Source organism: Lepisma saccharinum, chromosome 10 (genome assembly GCF_977018435.1).
Source record: "Lepisma saccharinum chromosome 10, izLepSacc3.1, whole genome shotgun sequence".
NCBI classification, from domain to species: domain Eukaryota; kingdom Metazoa; phylum Arthropoda; class Insecta; order Zygentoma; family Lepismatidae; genus Lepisma; species Lepisma saccharinum.
In genome coordinates this window covers 83135283-83155352 of record NC_139238.1, presented here as the reverse complement: position 1 = coordinate 83155352, position 20070 = coordinate 83135283, and the positions used below count along the sequence as shown (strand labels likewise).

General features: G+C 36.3%; 1 protein-coding gene across 2 annotated transcripts in view; it reads left to right on the top strand.

Moving 5' to 3' along the window:
- Nucleotides 1–20070, top strand: part of Cdep (Chondrocyte-derived ezrin-like domain containing protein) — a 239786-nt gene that overhangs the window by 209400 nt on the left and 10316 nt on the right. For both annotated transcript variants that reach the window (XM_083130037.1, XM_083130036.1), the window contains 8 exons: nucleotides 1686–1794; nucleotides 2087–2176; nucleotides 4664–4800; nucleotides 6250–6331; nucleotides 10903–11089; nucleotides 14463–14572; nucleotides 16738–16878; nucleotides 18206–18357. In XM_083130037.1, coding sequence (XP_082986163.1) covers nucleotides 1686–1794; nucleotides 2087–2176; nucleotides 4664–4800; nucleotides 6250–6331; nucleotides 10903–11089; nucleotides 14463–14572; nucleotides 16738–16878; nucleotides 18206–18357 — 1008 coding nt within the window. The remainder of the gene's footprint in view (nucleotides 1–1685; nucleotides 1795–2086; nucleotides 2177–4663; nucleotides 4801–6249; nucleotides 6332–10902; nucleotides 11090–14462; nucleotides 14573–16737; nucleotides 16879–18205; nucleotides 18358–20070) is intronic.

Below are 20070 nucleotides of genomic sequence, written 5' to 3'. Positions count from 1 at the left end.
TCTTGTCAACCATATCATTGTGCCTTTTCACTGCTATTCGATATGAGGAGTCCAGTTGTTTAGCAATACTTACACGACCCAGTAATGCAAGATCCGTACATGCATTAATGTGCAATTTGGAAGATTCGTGGCTTTTTATATTTTCTGACAAATGTTTCATGTCCTTTATACCCGTACGTGTCCAAGCAAAGTCGTCCCCAAACAAAATACAAGGAAAGCAAAATAAAGCGATGCGTTTTTCTCTACCACAAAGCCACACTTTTCGTTGATACCAGTCCATGTTAAAATTCAGATTTACTTGCTTTCCCTTACATGTTGTTGAATGCTGAATTGAAATATTTGGTCGATGTGGTCCTAGTAGCTTTATCTGCAGTTTCTCTTCCATTGTCAATGAATTGAAAGGCGTAGATATTAAAGTTTCTACATGATTCAATGTCATTTTAGCGTCGCAAAATGTCTTCCAAAATAATGAAAAGAAATATTCTATATTCACCAAGTATCCACTAATATCAATGACTAACTTGGAAGATGATGCAGCGTTAAGTTCAGTAACAACACTTTACATTGGCCATGTACCCCCAAAAATTTTGTTTATACTTACGACGATATTCTGCATGTCAAGTTGCTGGAACACAGACACAATCACACAAATAATAAACGCGTACAGTAACTATAAACTCGCGAAAAACAAATTATTTCATAAGCGACCAATACGCACAGACGGAATGCAATGCAAACTCACACACTAACTCAAATCCAAATCCGTATTACAATGGGAAGAAAGGAGGATCTTTTTGAAAATACGAGGGACTAGTTTGTGCAATAAAAAGTGTTGTCAACTTTTCAGGTCGCCGGAACAAGCGTGAGACATCACGTCTCCGGGCCAGAGCCGAGATTGGACTCTCTCCAACAGGATGGAGAAATATATTAACCTCGCACAGGGTGCATACACTGTAAGACTGGTTGCAGCAACGTAGGGGTTGAGGGGAAAAAACAAAAAAAATATTTACGCGTATATACCGATCGTCTCTTCAGATGAACTTTTTATGTTAAAATTGTTGTGGGGCAGTGCCCTAGTTGCCCTTTATGTAGCATCGCCACTGCCATTAGCTGTATATATGTGTGTTAAAGAAACTTTGAATACGTGCACAATTTAGTGGTAATATGTTGCACATGTATATTATTTTACTTCGCAACATGTTGCATATGTGTAAAACATATATTGTACATGCAAGTTATACATGTTATTATGTACAAAAATAATTATACTAGGAGTGCGCCTTTCGAAAATACAATTTGTGTGCTTGTTTTCCATTATTATGGAATGTTGAAAAAATATTTCAAATTGTTTGTTCCAACACAAATGCTTTAGCTCTAATTTCTACTCCTTTTTGCATAATTTATGAGGATAATGTATTTAATACTACTACTACTCCTACTGCTAATAATAATAATAATAATAATAATAATAATTGTATTGTTGCTATTATTATTATTATTATTATTATTGGCACGTTTTTCCTTGTTCTTTCCTTCCCCTCCAACAAAGATTCGTGGTTGCACCTCTGTTTTATTCTCACCCTCAAAAAAGGTGGGAAAAAAGGTCCGCTATAATGTTTCAAAATCACTTGATAAAATGTGCATGAAGTTTTCTTTGTTATGTGAGATACTTTCTTTCTTCTCAGGAACGGTGATGAAATCAAATCCCCTCCACTCACTCCGCTAAGATTGTTCAAGGTCGAGCAGTCAAATCAAAAGATCAACAGCGAAGTCGAAGTAGATCTGAGGAGAAAGGTTGGTACCACACACTAACATTCACATAATGAAATTTCGTAGAATAATGTGTGTTTATTTTTTGTAGTATTTATAGAGAACTCTTGATTCATTTCAAAGATTACAATTAAATTCTTGGTTTAGAGGATGTATGTTAAATTAGTGATACTGTCATGTCGTTCAGTGAATTTACATCAAAAAGATACAAAAAAGAAATTGTCCATATTATGGCTTGTATTAGATTGAAAGTGCACAAAATTTTCATGTATCAATTTTCTTGGGATTTTAATTAATATATTGTTTTTAATTTTAGCGTTATCCTACTGATAAAGCATACTTTATTGCCAAAGAAATGTTGATGACCGAAAGAACGTATAAGAAAGATCTGGAAGTTATTGACCTGGTAAGTATACATGTTCATGTTTATGAGAAATTGACAAGAGAGATGTATTGAATAGAGATTGTGTATCTGTGTGCATGCATATGCAGGTGTGTTGGAGGGAGGGTACATTCATTTGTGCACTTTTTCTTTGGATAAAAATATACAGTCAATGTTTATCATGTCTATACACTAAAATTTATTATTGTTCATAATAAATACTATATTTATTATAATTAATAATTTTTAACAAGGTTAGACTTTAGTGAACAACTATAAAGTTGTTATTTTGGGGTCAAACGTGACTATGAAATGTTGTATTTAATTTTATAACCAGGTGCAAATACAGTTTATTAGGGATGTACCAATATGATATTTTTGGCTATAGCAAAATAGAAATCGAAATATTCTACCAATCTGATATAAAAGTGAAAATATTCCTTGTCATTAATTTTCTTAATTAACCCTTTCGGTGTGGGGCCTATAGATGTCAGAAGTAACTCAAGGACAGATGACGAATATTTCGTCAAACAAATATTTTGGGACGAATATTTCGTCAAACAAATATTTTGGTAATAAAAGTTTAATAAACAGGAAACGGAATTAAAAAACACAAGGAATCTTTTTGGGTTTAATCTCCAAGCTTTCACCTCACATCTGCCGTCATCTCTGAGTAGACTCTGACGTCATTCTCGCATCGCCAGGCTGATTGTTGTGCTGTCGTATTCACCTTTATATAACTTGGGGCAATCAGCGGCCAGTGGCGGTTTGCTCTGATCGATGGGTGCATTTCTAATGACATCTCTGCAGCCAGTTGTGATGAAAATTCTCCTTGATTTTGAGGTTTTTTTCTTTTTTTTTATTAAATTTACTATTTGTATTATCGTTTTGATACTACATATTCGCATTTATATAACTTGGGGCAATCAGCGACTAGTCGCAGTTTGCCCAGATCGATGGGCGCTACCGGATGGGCTCGATTTTGAGATCTTTCTTTTTTTCTTTTTTTATAAAATTTACTATTTGTTCTATCGTATTCGAATTTATATAACTTGGGGCGACCAGTGTCAGTTTGCCCTGATCAATGGGCTCATTTCTGATGGAGTTTCCGGTCAGTTGTGATAAACATTCTCCTTGACCTTGAGTTTTCTTCTTCTTTTTTAAAAAAATACTATTTGTATTATCATTTTGATACTATGTATTCGCCATTACATAACTTGGGGCAATCAGTGACAAGTGGTGGTTTGCCTAGATCGATGAGTGCTACCAGATGGGAGCCAGCGAAACTTTGAAGAAGAAGAAGAAGAAAAAAAAATCCTCTGTCTGTTGCTTCCAAAAATGGGTACACATCGACATGTTTACCTTACCGAACGAATGCCTTGGAAATTCTGAATAAAACGAGCCCTCATTGGCATTTATAGTGTTGTTACAACTTTTTTTAAAAAAAAATTTTCCAACATGTTACATTTTGCTTAAAATGAGCCCCATCCTTGTGGAATTTCCATGGATGACTAATATTTCGTCATCCGCCTCGAAAGAGTTAATATACATAACCAGCTGACTGCAATGTATTTGAAAAACAAACTGGTTGTTTGGACATTCATTAAAAATTGCAGAATTGTACACTAAATTGTAGGTTATTTACAGCTGGCCTCAGTGGCAGAGTGTGTTGTACAGTGTGCTACAATGGCAGAGATCCCAGGTTCGAATCCCATCCTGTGCATCGGTGTTCTTTGTGAGCGTCCATTAATTTCATCATATCATCTCTCATCCTCATCTTCGTGATTAGCCAAAAGAGGTAGAAAAGCAAAATAAACTAAAGCAAATCAATCAATCAATTGTACTTATAAACTTATATGCCTCTATTGACTGTTATCGATACAGTACTGATAAATTTGTCTCCTCTCTCTCATTGTATAGTGTGTATCATAATAGAATAAACAACTTATCAGGTTTGTCATAAAGTTCCCAGACCTTACACCCCTAGACTTCTGCATTTGGGGCTTTGTGAAAGACAAAGTATATGTGCCACCTATGCCACAGGATGTGCAACAGCTAAGGAGAGAATGAAAAACGCCCTTGCTTTGGGTTGGACGAGGAGTTCTTGGGAAAAGTGTAGCAAGAACTAAAATTTCAATGAGATGTGTGTTGCATAACTGGTGGAAGCTACATTGAACGTTTGTAACCATTTGTAGACATTCATAGAAATGTGAAGTGTTACTTATTGATACACAACAAATATCATTGTTGTATTTCATATAGTTTAGTCAAAATATTTTTTTTAAGTTGTTTACTATATCATGATACAGCCTGTATAGTAATCTATATTATAAAGTTGCAAGTTCTGGTGAGACTTGGATGTTGCAATAAGTTTGTTCCTTTATAAATTGCAATTGATGTCATTGTGATTGCACTTGACAGACACACAAAAGCAGCATAAAGATTGCCAGTAATCAAATGTAATAATTTCTTGTATATATGTCTGATCTTGTGCTTTCTTTATTCCCCCAGTGGTTTCGGGATGAAGTGGGAAAAGAAGAAGATATAATGCCTGATGACGTGTTGAATATTCTATTTAACGTCATAGATCCCATTTACGAATTCCATTCTGCCTTCCTTAAAGAGATAGAGCAGCGATTGGCAACTTGGTAAGCTGTATTTTTATTATTATTTAGAAGTGACGCTGTTTTATTCTCTACATGTTACTCATAGTCAGCAAAACTTTATGTATTAAATTTTATGTCAAGTAATTACGTAATCAGTATGGAAGCTTCATTCAGAGGTTTTAATGTATTACAATCTGAGGTTGAATCTAGTATTATTGGTCATATTGGTTTGATAGTATTAATAAAAATACCGTTCCGCTGTATAATGGTCTTGCGTAATGTGCTTCAGTTTAACATTTTGTATTCTTGGTTTGGTAAGTAAGTTCAACATCTTTTATTTTGACGACCTCTGTGACAGATTGATTAGGACAATGCGCTATGATGCCAGAGATCCCAGCCTGGGTATGGCTGTTCTTTGCAAGTGTCCCTTCATCAATTTCATGATATCATCACTCATCGTCCTCATCGCAATTAGCCAAAAGTGGCAGAAAAGTGATGTTAATTAACAAAAAACTAATCAATTAAATTTTTAATTTTAAAAAATCAGTAATGTCACAGGTATCTTTTTATTTAGAAAGGAAATCTGTTGACTTCATTCTTCAAAATGTGTCATAACCTCATACTGATGACATCATTCTCATAACTCATTATGCCAAGCGGATGGACCAGCCTGTATATACCTACCTAAATTCATTCAGTATAAAATAATGAAGATGTTAACACCACAGCATGGGTGTTCTTCGTTGATGTCCCTTCATCAATTTCATAACATAATTGTCGATATTATTAGCCAAAAGTGGTAGGAAAACAACACTAAATAACAAAATTCATAATCCAATCTATATCAATGGGTTAACAGCTGTCATTAGTGTGATAGTATAAATACCGACACAGATGCTATTGGATTTTTTTACCTGTTTCAGCCTTAAATGTCTTAACTAAAGAAGAAAAAAATAATAGAACCTGCATATACCTTGTGATTACGGCATCTAGTCAGTAGGGTGTCTGACTTCCATGCAGAAGACCTGGGTTCGACTCCCAGGGTGGATGATCTAAGGTCGGAATTTTTCTGGCCTTGTCCTCACATAAAGTGGCTCTGGGACTCACCCAGCCTCAAATCAATAGATACCTGGAGGGTAAAGGCAGCCAGAGCATGATGCTGATCACATCACCCCCAAAATGGCTGAGATCGAGAATGTGTGGGGCCTTACTCCCACATCTCCTAAATGTGCCTTCATGGCATGGTGCTATGTGCACAGGAACTTTACCTATTTTATATTACATTTAAATACAGTGGTAGTGTGGATCTTTGCAAAGAGTCTTGAAACTGTTTTAACATTTAGATATCTGCATGTGATGTGAATACATTAATGGATGTCATTCCCCCTTCCTTCCTCAACAGTAAAACATGTTGAATTTGCACACTCTGTGTATGTGTGTAGACTGAACACAACTTACACTGGAATTATAGCCAGATCGTTTCTTTTCCAGGGAAGGACGAAGCAATGCTCATCTTAAAGGAGATTACCAAAAAATTGGCGATGTACTTTTGAAGAATATGACCATGCTAGAGGTAAGTTTTATTTATTTGGTACGGTCATAACCGGATTAATGCCGTGAAAAGCGAAATAAAGTGACAGAGCGATGAAACTTACAGGATATGTAGGCCAGGCTGGGGTACGCCGCATGTCTGTGAAACGAGTTCCAGACTACATCACTAGGTGGCAGCACTGGCAGGGAAGGGAGGTTGTGTATGTGTAATTTGCCTCCAAGGTGCCAGTCAGTCATTCAGTGAGGTGAGTCATGGTGTCAGTGTCAGGTACCACAAAGGAGGCTCAGCGATCCATGATACAGTTTTTGACGGTTTCCTGGAGTGCATTGTGGCAATGGACGAGATCTTGCTCACTCTTTGCTCTCACGTTTACTCTTTGGCGTATACCGGCTGAGCTGTATTTTATGAAAATTAGTATGTATAACACTGAATTATGTATAAATGCTTTACGTAGAAATAAAGTTTAATTAACACTTTTTAAATTATATTTTGCCGGACCAGTAATTATCATACAAAACAGAATTACGAAGATCTGAGTTATGTATAAAGTAGTCTCAACTGTGTTTAATTAATACAGCATGTAATTTTTCCACAAGAGTCTTTCAAAACTGCCTAAGTACAACTTTAATGCAATTTTTGCGTAAGAAGGTCTGGGGTGGATCAGTCAGTCCAAATTCCAATAATGATCCTTTTCTTGACTTTTATTTGACACATCCCAGCAGAAGAATTTCATAGATATCAAATTTCTCAGCCTACTGTATATTGCTGGCTACCTACAAAAGTTGAACAAATGCAGGATATTGGTAAGTGTCTCTAGTGTTTCCAATCTGTAACCAAGGAAGACTTAGCAGATAAGAGGATAACAACAAACAAGCTAACTCTTGACATTTGTATTTTTAATATTGTGCTATTACATACTTGTATTTGTAATTCTAGTTGTCATCCATGAAGAAAAACATTATATAAAATTGACAAAACTTTCCTTATTATCAGTTTAAATACCAGTTGAGCTTTCTATTACAGTTAATTTCTTAATTAATTTTCTTAATACAGTGGAACATTCCTGGATTTCACATTTTCCTGCACTACGCATTCAGTCTTTGTTCCCAATAGAGCAAAATCTATCATTTTCTCTTGGATTTTACATTTCCGGCATTTGAAGGTTTTTTTTACCTTGGTCACCTGAAAAACATAAAATTGAGTTTCTACTAGGGATGGCCAAACGGATCCGGATCCGAAAAATCCGGATCCGGATCCAAAAGTTACGGATGTGGATCCGGATCCAAAAGTTACGGATGTGGATCCGGATCCAAAAGTTTCGGTTCTGTATCCGGATCCAAAAGTTTCGGTTCTGTATCCCGATCCGAAAGTTTTGGTTCTGTATCCGGATCCGAAAGTTTTGGTTCTGTATCCGGATCCGAAAGTTTTGGTTCTGTATCCGGATCCGAAAGTTTTGGTTCTGTATCCGGATCCGAAAGTTTCGGTTCTGGATCCGGATCCGAAAGTTTCGGTTCTGCATCCGGATCCGAAAGTTTCGGTTCTGCATCTGGATCCGAAAGTTCCGGATCCGGGTCCGAAAATTCTGGATTTGGATCAGAGTCAGAGAGTTTCGTATCTCAATCCCATTATAATATTACCACATCTTAAAAGGTATTATGATCTTCGATTACAAAGAAATTTTTATTAGTTAGTCCTTCAAGAATTTTTTTCAAGTGTTGTTCCTAAAATACTTTGCTACGCATCGGCTAACACACTCGTGCACAAAAATAATCTTACTTGTTTAACATAAAATGTCAGAGATAATTTTGTAAATGCCATTGAAACAACTATGTATTCATTCGAATGTATTGGAAATGAAAACACACATAAATGTGAGACATTCCATTCCAGGATGAAACCTTTAACACATATAAAAAGATAGAAATGTTATACAAAAGTTATACAATTGTTCTACAGTTACAGTTTTACAAATTAAAATAAAACATTATAATATATGCAGTGTTATATAATTACAAAGTGTAAGACTAACAAGGGAGGTTATCTAAGTGTTCCCCTCCGATTTCCATGAAACTTGGCAGGCGTATAGTGGGGCCCAAAGGAAGAAATACGTGTTTTTTTGTTTCAGCTAAAAAACGGTTTTAGGGGGGGGGGAACCCCTCAAATGTCAAGATGAGGACAAATTGAAGTGAGGATCTGACCCCTGTGTCCCCCTCCGATTTCCATGATACTTGGCAGGTGTGTGTATAAACGGGCCCAAATGAAGAAATACATGTTTTTTATTTCGGCTAAAAATCTGTTCTAGGGGGCAACCTCCCCTCAAATGTCAAGATGAGGACAAATTGAAGTGGGGATCTGACCCCTGTGTTCCCCTCCGATTTCCATGAAACGTGGCAAGTGTATAGAGGTGCCCAAAGGAAGAAATGCATGTTTTTTTTTGTTTCGGCTAAAAAACTGTTTTAGGGGGCAAAACCCGCCTCAAATGTCAAGATGAGGACAAATTGACGTGGGGATCATCTGACCCCTGTGTCCCCCTCCGATTCTCATGAAATTTGACAGGTGTATAGAGAGGCCCTATGCCCCCTGTTTCTTCCTATACCATATTTACGTGGTTTCGGGGTCAGATCCCCACTTCAATTTCTCAATATATATATATATATATATATATATATGTGTGTGTGTGTGTGTGTGTGTGTGTGTGTGTGTGTGTGTGTGTGTGTATACACACACGAGGGTCACTATTTATATTTTGAGCCTAACAATGAAAAAACAGGAATTTGGCATTGAAAACTGCTTTATTGTTTTTCGAAGTATTCTCCTTTATGGTCAATACACTTTTGCATTTGTTCGAACCATTTGTCAAAGCAGTTTTTCCAATCTTCTTGAGACACCTCCATAATATGGTTTTTGAACGCATCAAAGGCGTCTTTCGCCGACTAAAATCGTTGTCCACGCAATTTATTCTTGACATTCGGGAACAAGAAGAAGTCATTGGGTGTCAAATCAGGACTGTATGGCGGATGACCCATCAATTTGATTTTTTGATTGTTCATAAAGTCGGTTGTTAGACGAGATGTGTGACAGCTGGCATTGTCTTGATGAAGAATGATCCGACGGCGTTTGTTTGTTTTCCGTATTTGACCGAAGACCTCTAGCAAACAAATTGTTGTGTACCATTCAGAGTTGACCGTTCTACGTTCCTCTAAAGGCACAGTTGCCACATGACCAGTTTTCCCAAAAAAACAGGCGAGCATTTGTTTCGATGTGCTTCGAGCGCAAACAACTTTTGTTGGATTGGGTTCATCTTGAAACACCCATACAGTCGACTGCTGTTTACGTTCCGGCTCATATGCATATATCCATGATTCGTCACCTGTTACAATCTTATATACGTCTTTTGAAGCACCACGATTGTATTTATTGAGCATTTGTTTGCACCAATTGACACGAGCGTCCTTTTTGAGTTTTTGTCAAATTGTGTGGGATCCAACAAGAACATACCTTTCTCACAGCTAAATGATCATGTAATATTTTATATATGCTGGTGGAACTAATGCCTATGGTTGCCTCAATCTCACAGTATGTCACATGACGATCTTGCAGTATTAGGTTTTGCACAGCTTCAATGTTTTCTTGAACAACAACTGATTTTGGATGACCTTCGCGAATCTCGTCGGTGAGCAAACGGCGGCCACGATTAAATTCGTTATACCAGCGTTTCACAGTGGCAAAGGATGGGGCTTCATTGCCAAATGTGGAAGTAAGTTGATCGATGCACTCTTGTCTTGATAATCCAAGTCGAAAATCGTAAAAAATCATCGTACGAAAATGTTCACGAGTTAATTCCATTTTATTGTTGTCGCGCAATCTCCAAGGCAACATAAACAACACAAATGAAGCTATTGACAAAACATTTGAAGTACGTTATGGTCAATAATGCCAGACGATTCCGTGCAAACGTCAAATCGCGCTTAACTTCAATCAGTGTTGCCAAGGCTCAAAATATAAATAGTGACTCGAATATGTATATTAGCAGGTAACAATATGTTATAAGCACATTCTTACTTTCCAAAGAAGCGCATGTTGGATGGCAAAACGGATCCGGATCCGAAAATTCCGGATCTGGATTCAAAAGTACCGGATCCGAAAGTTCTGGATCCGGATCCAAAAGTACCAGATCCGGATGCGGATCTGAAAATTCCGGATCCGTGGATCCAGATCCGAAAAATTTTAGGATCCGGAACCAACCGGATCCGCGAGGATCCGGATCTGGCCATCCCTAGTTTCTACTGCAGTTTTCAGTACAATACCGTCTTATGATTACTTGCTATTTAAAATGTGCTTAGCAACCGGTCAATGTAGTGTATAATCACAACACAGTTTTACTTTAAAAAATATTTCAAACTGAACTTTGGTTTGAATAAATAGTATATATCTTAATTTTTCATTGAAAATGTTTCAAAACAAAGCATGAAAGTGGAAGGTGTGGTTTGATGTCATTTGAATTATCTAATTTATTTTTATTATTATTATTATTATGAAACATATCATAACAAACTTACGTTATTTTCTTAATTTCTTTTGGTACCTTTCAGTTATACAGTCAATTCATTGATAAGCATTTTATGGTGCTAGAAAAACTGGACATAGCGTTTCGGCGAAACAAGAAGTTTGAGCAGTTGTACCGAGACTTCGAGCTTCAGAAGGTCTGTTATTTGCCACTGACAGCGTTCATTTTGAAGCCTTTGCATAGATTGCTGCACTACCAGAATCTCCTGGAAAGTAAGTGTGGTTGGTTTTCTTTTTGTTTACATGTCTTCTGCATTTTGCAGGCTTATGAAGCTCTGGCATCTGTTCCTCTGTGGACATTGTCTTGCGTTCTGTCCATGTACGAGGAAGTGAAAGAGTCCGATAAAAATTATGGGAGAGACTGTATACAGGTCAAATTTACATCACTGGTATCAGGTATCAACTGTAATTTACAAAACGACCTCAAGGCTGCAACACTGATCAAGTGAGCTTCACAACATTATTTTCATCACACTTGCGCTAGTGAAGAGCCCTCTGGAAGCTTAAAACTTATAGAAATTCTCTGGCAAATGAAAATTCAATATCTCTATGCACGATTACCATGCCAGCAAGTTTACGAATGGAGGGAGAAGTATGGCATGGCTTCAGTCCACACATGGATGTCCGCAGGATTTTTCCAGGGACGGGCAAGCAAGGTAATTTTTTTCCAAGCAGGAAGAGTGGGGGCAAAGGAGGCATATTTTTCCCCATAATAGTGATGCCTCTCAAAAAACACTGCTTCAGTCTGAAATTGTTATGTTTCTTCAACGAATTTATAATATTTAATTATTATTATTATTTATTATCTCCATAGGGTTACAATTAAGCCATACAACATTTCATTTTGAACAAAATTAATACAAATAATGACTTGATGCCCTATATAGTAAAAAACAAAATATGCAAAAGCTACATATAAGGAAAATGTGATGAATTTACATTAGTATATATAGTGTTCTATAGTAACAATGAAATAAAGAATGTTTGAGAGTTATACACATTTAGAAGAAAAGAAAGTGTAAAGTTGTGTGGGTTTGGATATGAGTGTGCATGGAATTGCTGTTCGAAGTACAGGGATGAAAATTTTAAAATATATGACAATATATGTGTGTGGGTGGGGAATGGTGGGGAGGGGGGGGGGTAAGCACTGAAAATAATATTACTAGAGTTAGAATTTATAGGCATATGAATGTAGAAGACAACAGAACTGCACTTGGCTGGTACTGAGTTTGACCTTCGTCGGGAGTGAATTCCAGGTTACCGCTGCTAAGTACGAGAAAGACTTCTGACCAAATCTGCTTTTGTTGGGTTTGGGGATTACTAGGTCTCTATGTAAGGACGATCTGGTGTTTCGGGTGCTGTACTCAGAACGGAGCTTCATCCTATGATGCAGTGGAGATGATTTGTTATGTATACTATGGAATACCTTATTCAGGTAGATGTAATGTATTCTCGAAGTGACTGTGGGTATATTGTAAATCTTGCGCAATTGTTGGGAATTATATTCTTGGGGGTGCATGTGTATGATTCTTAAGCAATTGCTTTGAATTGTTTCAAGCTTCAGACGAGTTAAGTTACCGCCAAAAATAAGACTAGCACCATACTCGAATACGGGACGAATAAAGGAAAGGTAGAAATGTCTACTAAGATTTCTATTGAGATATTTACGAATTTTTCAAAATATGTAAATATGGTGATAGATTCTACGAATATAGTTATTTATTTGAAGATTAAAATTTAGCTGAGGGTCGATAATGATTCCGAGATATTTTAAATGATTGCTCAAAGGTACTCTGGCGTCATTAAGGGTAATATCTATCATGTTAGTTGGGATTCCCTTACCGGTGTGAAGCACCATGGCCTTCGTCTTTGCAACGTTAAGTTTCAGGTTGTTGATGTTGTACCACTTTAATACTTTGGGGAATGAGTTTTCCATTTTCTCCTTTACATCATGGTACGTATCTCCTACATGGACGAGAAGGCAGTCATCTGCGTACAGAGTAATCGATGAATCTGAATTTATTAGTGTGATATCGTCAATAAATAGGTTGAATAATTTTGGGCCAAGTATAGAGCCTTGTGGAATGCCTGTAGACACTGACTGCTCAGTGGAAAGTGAACATCCTACTTTCGTTGAGATTTTTCTATTTGCGAGAAAACTTTCCATCCAGAGAATTGTTTTGCTATTGAAACCAAATCTGTTCTTTCATTTATCTATTAGCAAATTGTGATCAACGGTATCGAAGGCTTTGCATACGTCCAGGGAAATTAATCCAACTAGGGAATTGCTTTTTTTATCCAGTGTCTTGCGCCATTCATTAATTAAACTAAGTAATAATAATTTAACATAAATTACTGTGACTGAAATAAAATTATGTGTGAAATATATAATTTTTAGGTTGACATCCATTTTCCGGGGGGGACTGTGGCCCTACCTTGCCCCGCCCCCCTTCCAGACATCCATGAGTTCACAGGTAGATGGGTGGAAAGACCATTGCAAAGGGTCATAAGGGACATAAGATTTTTCTTTTTGAGATACACAGCCACTAACTCAAGACTTGAAATTGTATGTGGATCAGCAATGGATATATACTAAAGTGCAGAAAACTTGTGTAACTTTACATGCAGAAATCTACTACATAAAAAAATAAAACAAATTAAGGTTTTCATTTGACTGTCCCTCGTATATTTGTGATTCTCCCCTCATCCATTCTTTGCCTGCCCATTTCACATGCTCCATTATTCTAATATCAGGGGATGAAAATAGATTACATTTTGTTCTTATGAAATCTTCTCCACTTGCCTGTTTCTTTGTTGCTTTTAGTTCCAAATATTTTTGTAAGGATTTAATTTTCAGAAAATTAAATTATGTTCTCCTTTATTTATCATTCTTATTCTACACATGATATTAGTAATTTTATGTCATATTAGTGCACAAATTCTACAACTGTTTCTTTGGTATCAGCAATTTTTTTTTATCAGAGAGAACAACCCTATTCTTCAGTGTATATTGATTTTTGTTTTGATTTTTTTAATTAACCTTTCCATGTTGTAAAATCCTAACTACAGTAAAACCTCATTAATCCAGACCCTGATAAGCCGGAATTCGCTTAATCCAGACAGGCACACAAAAAAAAGCAGAATGCAAGGTTTTAAATGTGGCTAGAAGTCAACAAGAGAACTTCCCAATGAAAAGGCAGTCAGCCACTGATGAAATTCTATTTCTTGCAGACTTAGTACTGTACTGTAGAGTGTATTTAGGCCTATGCCCTTTAAATACACCATAATAAACGTGTTTTGTTGCTGTAAACGGAGTTTTAATGCACTTTCTACTGTTCTTTTAGGTTATTTCAGTTAATCCGGACTTTTGTTAAAACGGTCAACTTATCCCCCCCCCCCATTAGTCCATATTAATGAGGTTTTACTGTACTGTATGAATTAGAAAATTTTCTGGGACAATCAATTAGTTGCACTCCAGAAATTAACTTTTGTAGAAGTTTTCCATGCACTACATTGTAGGAATAATTGTAACTGCAGGGAGATAATTTAATCCATACATAATATCACAGCTTTCTTAACCCTACAGGATTAATGAAGCATTATGGGAAGGACAACTCGGACTATGATGATTGCTGTGCTGCTAAGATGAGACTAAACACCATAACTAAAATTGTTCCTGATGTACTGAAGTCTTCCGTAAGTAATACAAATAAATTAAGTGCATCTGCCTCAGTGGCAGAGCATGATCAGTGTTGGACTTATGATTTCGACACTGACAATCCAATGTTTAAGTCATGTCGTGAGTATGGGATTTGATTTGTGGGTGTGTCTTGATCAATTTCATCCAATCATTGTTTATCCTCATGGCCGCAGTTACTGTACAGTGGCAGAAACCAATTAGAGCTGAAGTTATAAAAGGTGCAACAAACTGGGGGTATCTGGGAGAGACAAACTGAAAGTTTTCCTTTGTTTGTTGGCAGAATGGACATAAACATAGGAAAATACTACATATGCTGACCATAGCAGTCTATATTTCAGTGAAAAAAAAATAATTAAAAAAATAAAGACTTAACAATATTACATTTCAACTCTCTTATCAGGTTCTTCCTCAGACTTGAAACCAAACTAAGATCTAAAATTGATTTCGTTTCAATTCTGAAGAAATCAAAAATTGATTTTATTTTAGTTTCAAGTCTAAGGAAATAAAAAAAATTATTTTCGTTTGGCTTCAAGTCTGAGGAAATCTAAAATTGATTTTAGTTTGGTTTCAAGTCTGAGTAAATCTAAAATTGATTTTAGTTTGGTTTCAAGTCTGAGGAAGACCCTGATAGAGGGTTGAAACATAAACATTGTTAAATGTTTTTGTTTTCTTGTTTTTTTTTTCTGAAATATAGACTACCTTGGTCAGAATATGTATTGTTTTTCTCTGTCATTGAAACAAGGCGTAATTGTGTTACTAATAAAAGTAGGGTAAGTTCACCCAATTGGAGTGAATGAATCGAAGTATGAAAGGAAAAGTAGGAAGGAACACTGTGGATGTTGGATCAGTATTTAGTTTCTTGTATTCGGTAGTGTATTACTTGTTTTTTTACTACGTTGTTAAGTTTGGAACTTCAGCAGGTGATTTCCATGAAACCTGCTTTCCCATTTGTGTTTACTTTCAGCCACTCCTATTTTGCCACTTTGATGCATCCAGTTAATGTATGGCTACGACTAATGCAGATTTACCATAGTGCTTTGACACATGTGGCAGAAACAGGTCTACCTTGTGTGAAACAAAAAGAGTATTAGTGTGGACAGGACAGATTAATTTATTCATCTCTCTCTGTATTAGTAGATACAGGCATTTTTGCATTTTGATTTATCAGTAAAATTGCTGAAATTTTATCAGTTATATATTTTAGTAAATAGCTTTACGGCATGCGAACTTTATTAGATAATATAAATGCCACTCACTTTGGCACATGCTTGTGTATTATTAACTTGAAGTCTTTTACCTCATCATGTAGAGGATTGAATAAGATTAAAAAATTTTATGAGTTCATTTTATGTTTAAAAAGTGCAAAAAAAGTAATATTGGCCAATGCTGCAAAGCATTGAGTAATCTGTTTAATCCTTATTTGCTATATATTGTTTTTCTAATTGAAAGTTACCCTGAACTGCATTTTGCAGGCCAACGACACACTGGAATCTAGACTTGCAGCCATATTATCCTCTGTCGGACTTGTTGTGTTCTGCCCATGTGTCTTTGTGATTGTCCTTTCATCAATTTTATCATGTTCTCATCCTCATATTTGACGATTAGCCAAAAGTGGCAGAAAAATTAAGTAAAATAAAACCAATCAATCAACCTAATTGAAAGAAAAATATAATCTAGATTATTATATATAGGGATGGGCCAATATGAAATTTTGGGTGATACCGATAAAGTACCGATACAAAATTTACCGATACTGATCTACCGATCTGGTATAAAATTAGATATGGTACTTAAAGAACCTGAAATGTTCATTGATCTCCTTAATAAATGTGTGTTTCGAGGTGACTTCAGTGCAAAAGAAGTTGAATATTTATTATTATAATTTTTTCAGAAAGTAGGGCATCGAGATTATCCATAAGAATTACAACAAAATGGCAGAACTTTGCACTAAATTATAAGATATTTATCGATCGGATCGGTAAAATAATCAGTAATTTTACTGATACACCAATATGCCTATATCGGCCGAAACCGGTAGAGTACCGATTAATTGGTCCCATCCCTAATTATATACTTCAGCCATGAAAAGATATATAAAGTTGTAATAATAATTATGATGCTCATAATGTTAAAGAACACTATTACTTTTGTTTTCTGGCAGGAGAATTTTGTGCAGCTTTGCGAGCTCCAGCGTGACCTCTCTGGGTTTGACAATCTTGTGCAGTCAGGCAGGGAATTCCAGAGACAGGGATGTTTGCTCAAGCTGTCAAGGAAAGGATTTCAACAGAGAATGTTCTTCCTGGTAAGTTTCTGTCTAATTAGCATAATATCCAAATTATCTGGTACCCTTTTTGGATGCAACAGATAATCTGGATATCCAGTTAGTTCAGATATCTGGATAATCCAGACAGAAGAGATTTAATGAAGTATTGGAAAATACGTACAGTGAAATACAAAAATGAGAAATAAAAGAATATGTGGACATCCCGTAAAATGGATAAACAATAAAACTGTCTGGATATTGCACACATTCAGATATATACGATTAATTTGGATAATGCAAATATTGGATATCCAGATAATCCAAATATCTGAAATCCAGATAGAAAATTATCCGATATCCAGATAAATTTTTATCTGGATTTGGCCATCCCTACTTTTCAAGTATAGTCCTCCCCGATGGTGCAGTGGTAGCGTCGTCACCTTGTAATCAAGGGGTCCCGGTGGAGGCACATAGTGGTTCGGATCCCACATTAAACTGTAGGTCCAGTCCCGATTAGCCTTACTGTGCATAAAGTGGACTTAAAACACCAAATCAATCCAATCCAATTTTCAAGTGTACTTTTCAAATATGCAATGATGTGCAAAAAATTGTTGAACAGCAACTTTTTACTGCAGATTTTTTACGTTTTTTTAATAGCAAAAATATATAAATAGAAGTGGAGACTTGCTGGTTGGGAAATTTTGTTATGCCCTTCTCTATAAACACAGAGGAAGAATTAATATAATTCCTATTTGCAGAGTGGCTTCCACAACACCATTGCCTTGAAATCAAGGTGTCCTGGGTTCGATACCTGGTGGAGGCACATAATTGTTCCAATCCTACTTTAACCTTTAGTGGGTGGAGCCTCATGCGAGGGTAAACACTCTGTGGACAGGACCTTTCCAACTTGAGAATTTGTTCTCATAGAGAAATTAAATTTGTTTTGTTTTCTTTCTCAAAGACAAGCTTATTAGCAGATGTACCATTTATACATTGTGCCTCCCAGTTATGAGTGTTAAAGGAAGAAGAAGTAGTAAATTGATATTTTTTTTTTCAATTAGCATATGACTAGTATTTGTGACTACTAGTAGGTCCAAAGCAGTTTGATCAGTATCAACGTTGATGTATTAATGTATCCACGAAATGTACTTATGTATCCGCAAAACAGTTTATTTCATTCTTCGATTAATTTCAGTAACTAGTGTTACGAAGATACGCAAGTACAATTCATGTGTATATCAGCATCCAAGCCCCCGTAACATGATGTATGCTAATTAGCATTGAAGAGAAAACTAACTTCTAGTTTATATTTAATATATTTAGCATATTTTTTTGTAGTCTTGCATGCATTAATGTTTGCTTTTAGTTTTCAGACATCTTGCTGTACACCAATCGAACAGTCCATCCAAACCTCCAGTTCAAAGTCCACGGCCAGATGCCCCTACGTGGTGTAATGGTTGAAGAAACCGAAAATAGGTTGGGAGCAAACCATTGTTTCACCATTTATGGTGGCAACAGGTGAGAGCATATCAATATATTGTTCTTTCATAATTTAATATTTGGTAACTATCCTTTAATCTAATTTGAGTACATACAATTTGTGGATAGGACAGCTTAATCAGTGCTGTATTAGTATTGGCTGATATAGATTAATTGGTACTCTGTCAGTATCAGCTGATTTAGGCATATCAGTGTTTCAGTTTCAGTAAAATTACCGATAAAATTTACCCATCTGATATATCTATAAATATCTTAAAATTTAGGGCAATATTCTACTATTTTGTTATAACTTTTATGGATGGTCTGCATGCCCTACTTTTTTAAGAAATTAACATCTAAAAAATATGTGACTTCTTTTTCATCGCAGTCATCTTGTAACATACATTTATCAAGGAGGTTCAGGTTCCTTAAGGACCGTTTGACATTTTATATTGAATCAGTAGAATATCTGTTATCGGCAGGGCTCGAAAACTCCCAGTCGCCAGGTCGCTGCGGCGACTAAAAATTTCAGCCTGGCGACTGTGATCTTTTGCTGTAATATTGCCATTTTTTAAGTTTGCATGTACGAAATTTTTAAGATTCTAAGTTCAAATTGCAGTACTGCGTAAGTTAGCAAATGATTTTTTTTTTCAATGTTGTGAGCATTCCATAGAATCAGTAACAATGTCTTACTCTTTGTCCCCTAACTCCCCATTTCCTGGTTTCTCACATGATTTAACAGTGTTGCCACTGTACCTCATATTTTTTTAAAAACACCCATTTGGACCGGTACGCCTTTACGAGGCATTTCAGGATTGGCTATACGCGAAAACGATCGGTTTTCTTCTCTGAACTATAGATGGCGAAATAGTCCACCTACCCAAGGTGGAAATTGACGTCCAAATTTCCGTACAAATGTTTGACATTCAATTTTCCATGCTTTGTTGAAAAATAAATTTACACTTTCACTTACATTTGGCAACACTGCATGAACAACACTGCACCCCGTTTGTTGTTTCTATGTTTAAAAATATCTACTTGGACAGGGCTAACATTTGGTGTATGACTTATGTATGTACAGGTTTCGGTTACAAAGTAACGCCACTCTTAATTCCCAGTTGCGCCGTTCGTGGGACACCCTGTAGATTGATTGATTTGCTTTATTTTACTTTGCTTTTTGTGCCACTTTTGGCTAATTTGCTAAGATGCCATGCCCAGGCAGGTATTCGAACCTGGGACCCCTGGCGTCATAGCACGATGTGATAACCACTCCGCGACGGGGGCTGGCTCAGCTTCTTATAATATGCACAATTGCTAGTGGTTTGTTGGTGGTTTCCTGGCGCCTAATTTTCAGAGCTGCCGCCTAGTTCTGAAGAAGATTTTTCAAGCACTGGTTATCAGTATAGGCAGGGCTCGAAAAATCCCTCTCGCCAGGTCGCCATGGCGACTAAAAATTTCAGCTTGGCGACTGTTATCTTTTGCTGTAATATTACCATTTTTTATGTTTTAGTGTATGAAACTTTCAAGATTCTAAGTTCAAATTGCAGTACAGCGTAAGTTAGCAAATGATTTTTTTTTATCAACGTTGTGAACATTCTATAGAATCGGTAACAATTTCTTACTCTTTGTCCCCCAACCCTCCATTTCCAGCTTTCTCACATAATTTAGTGAGGTTTTGAATACGGTGATACTCACCTTATAGACTGATTGATTTGCTTTATTTTACTTCGCTTTTTGTGCCACTTTTGGCTA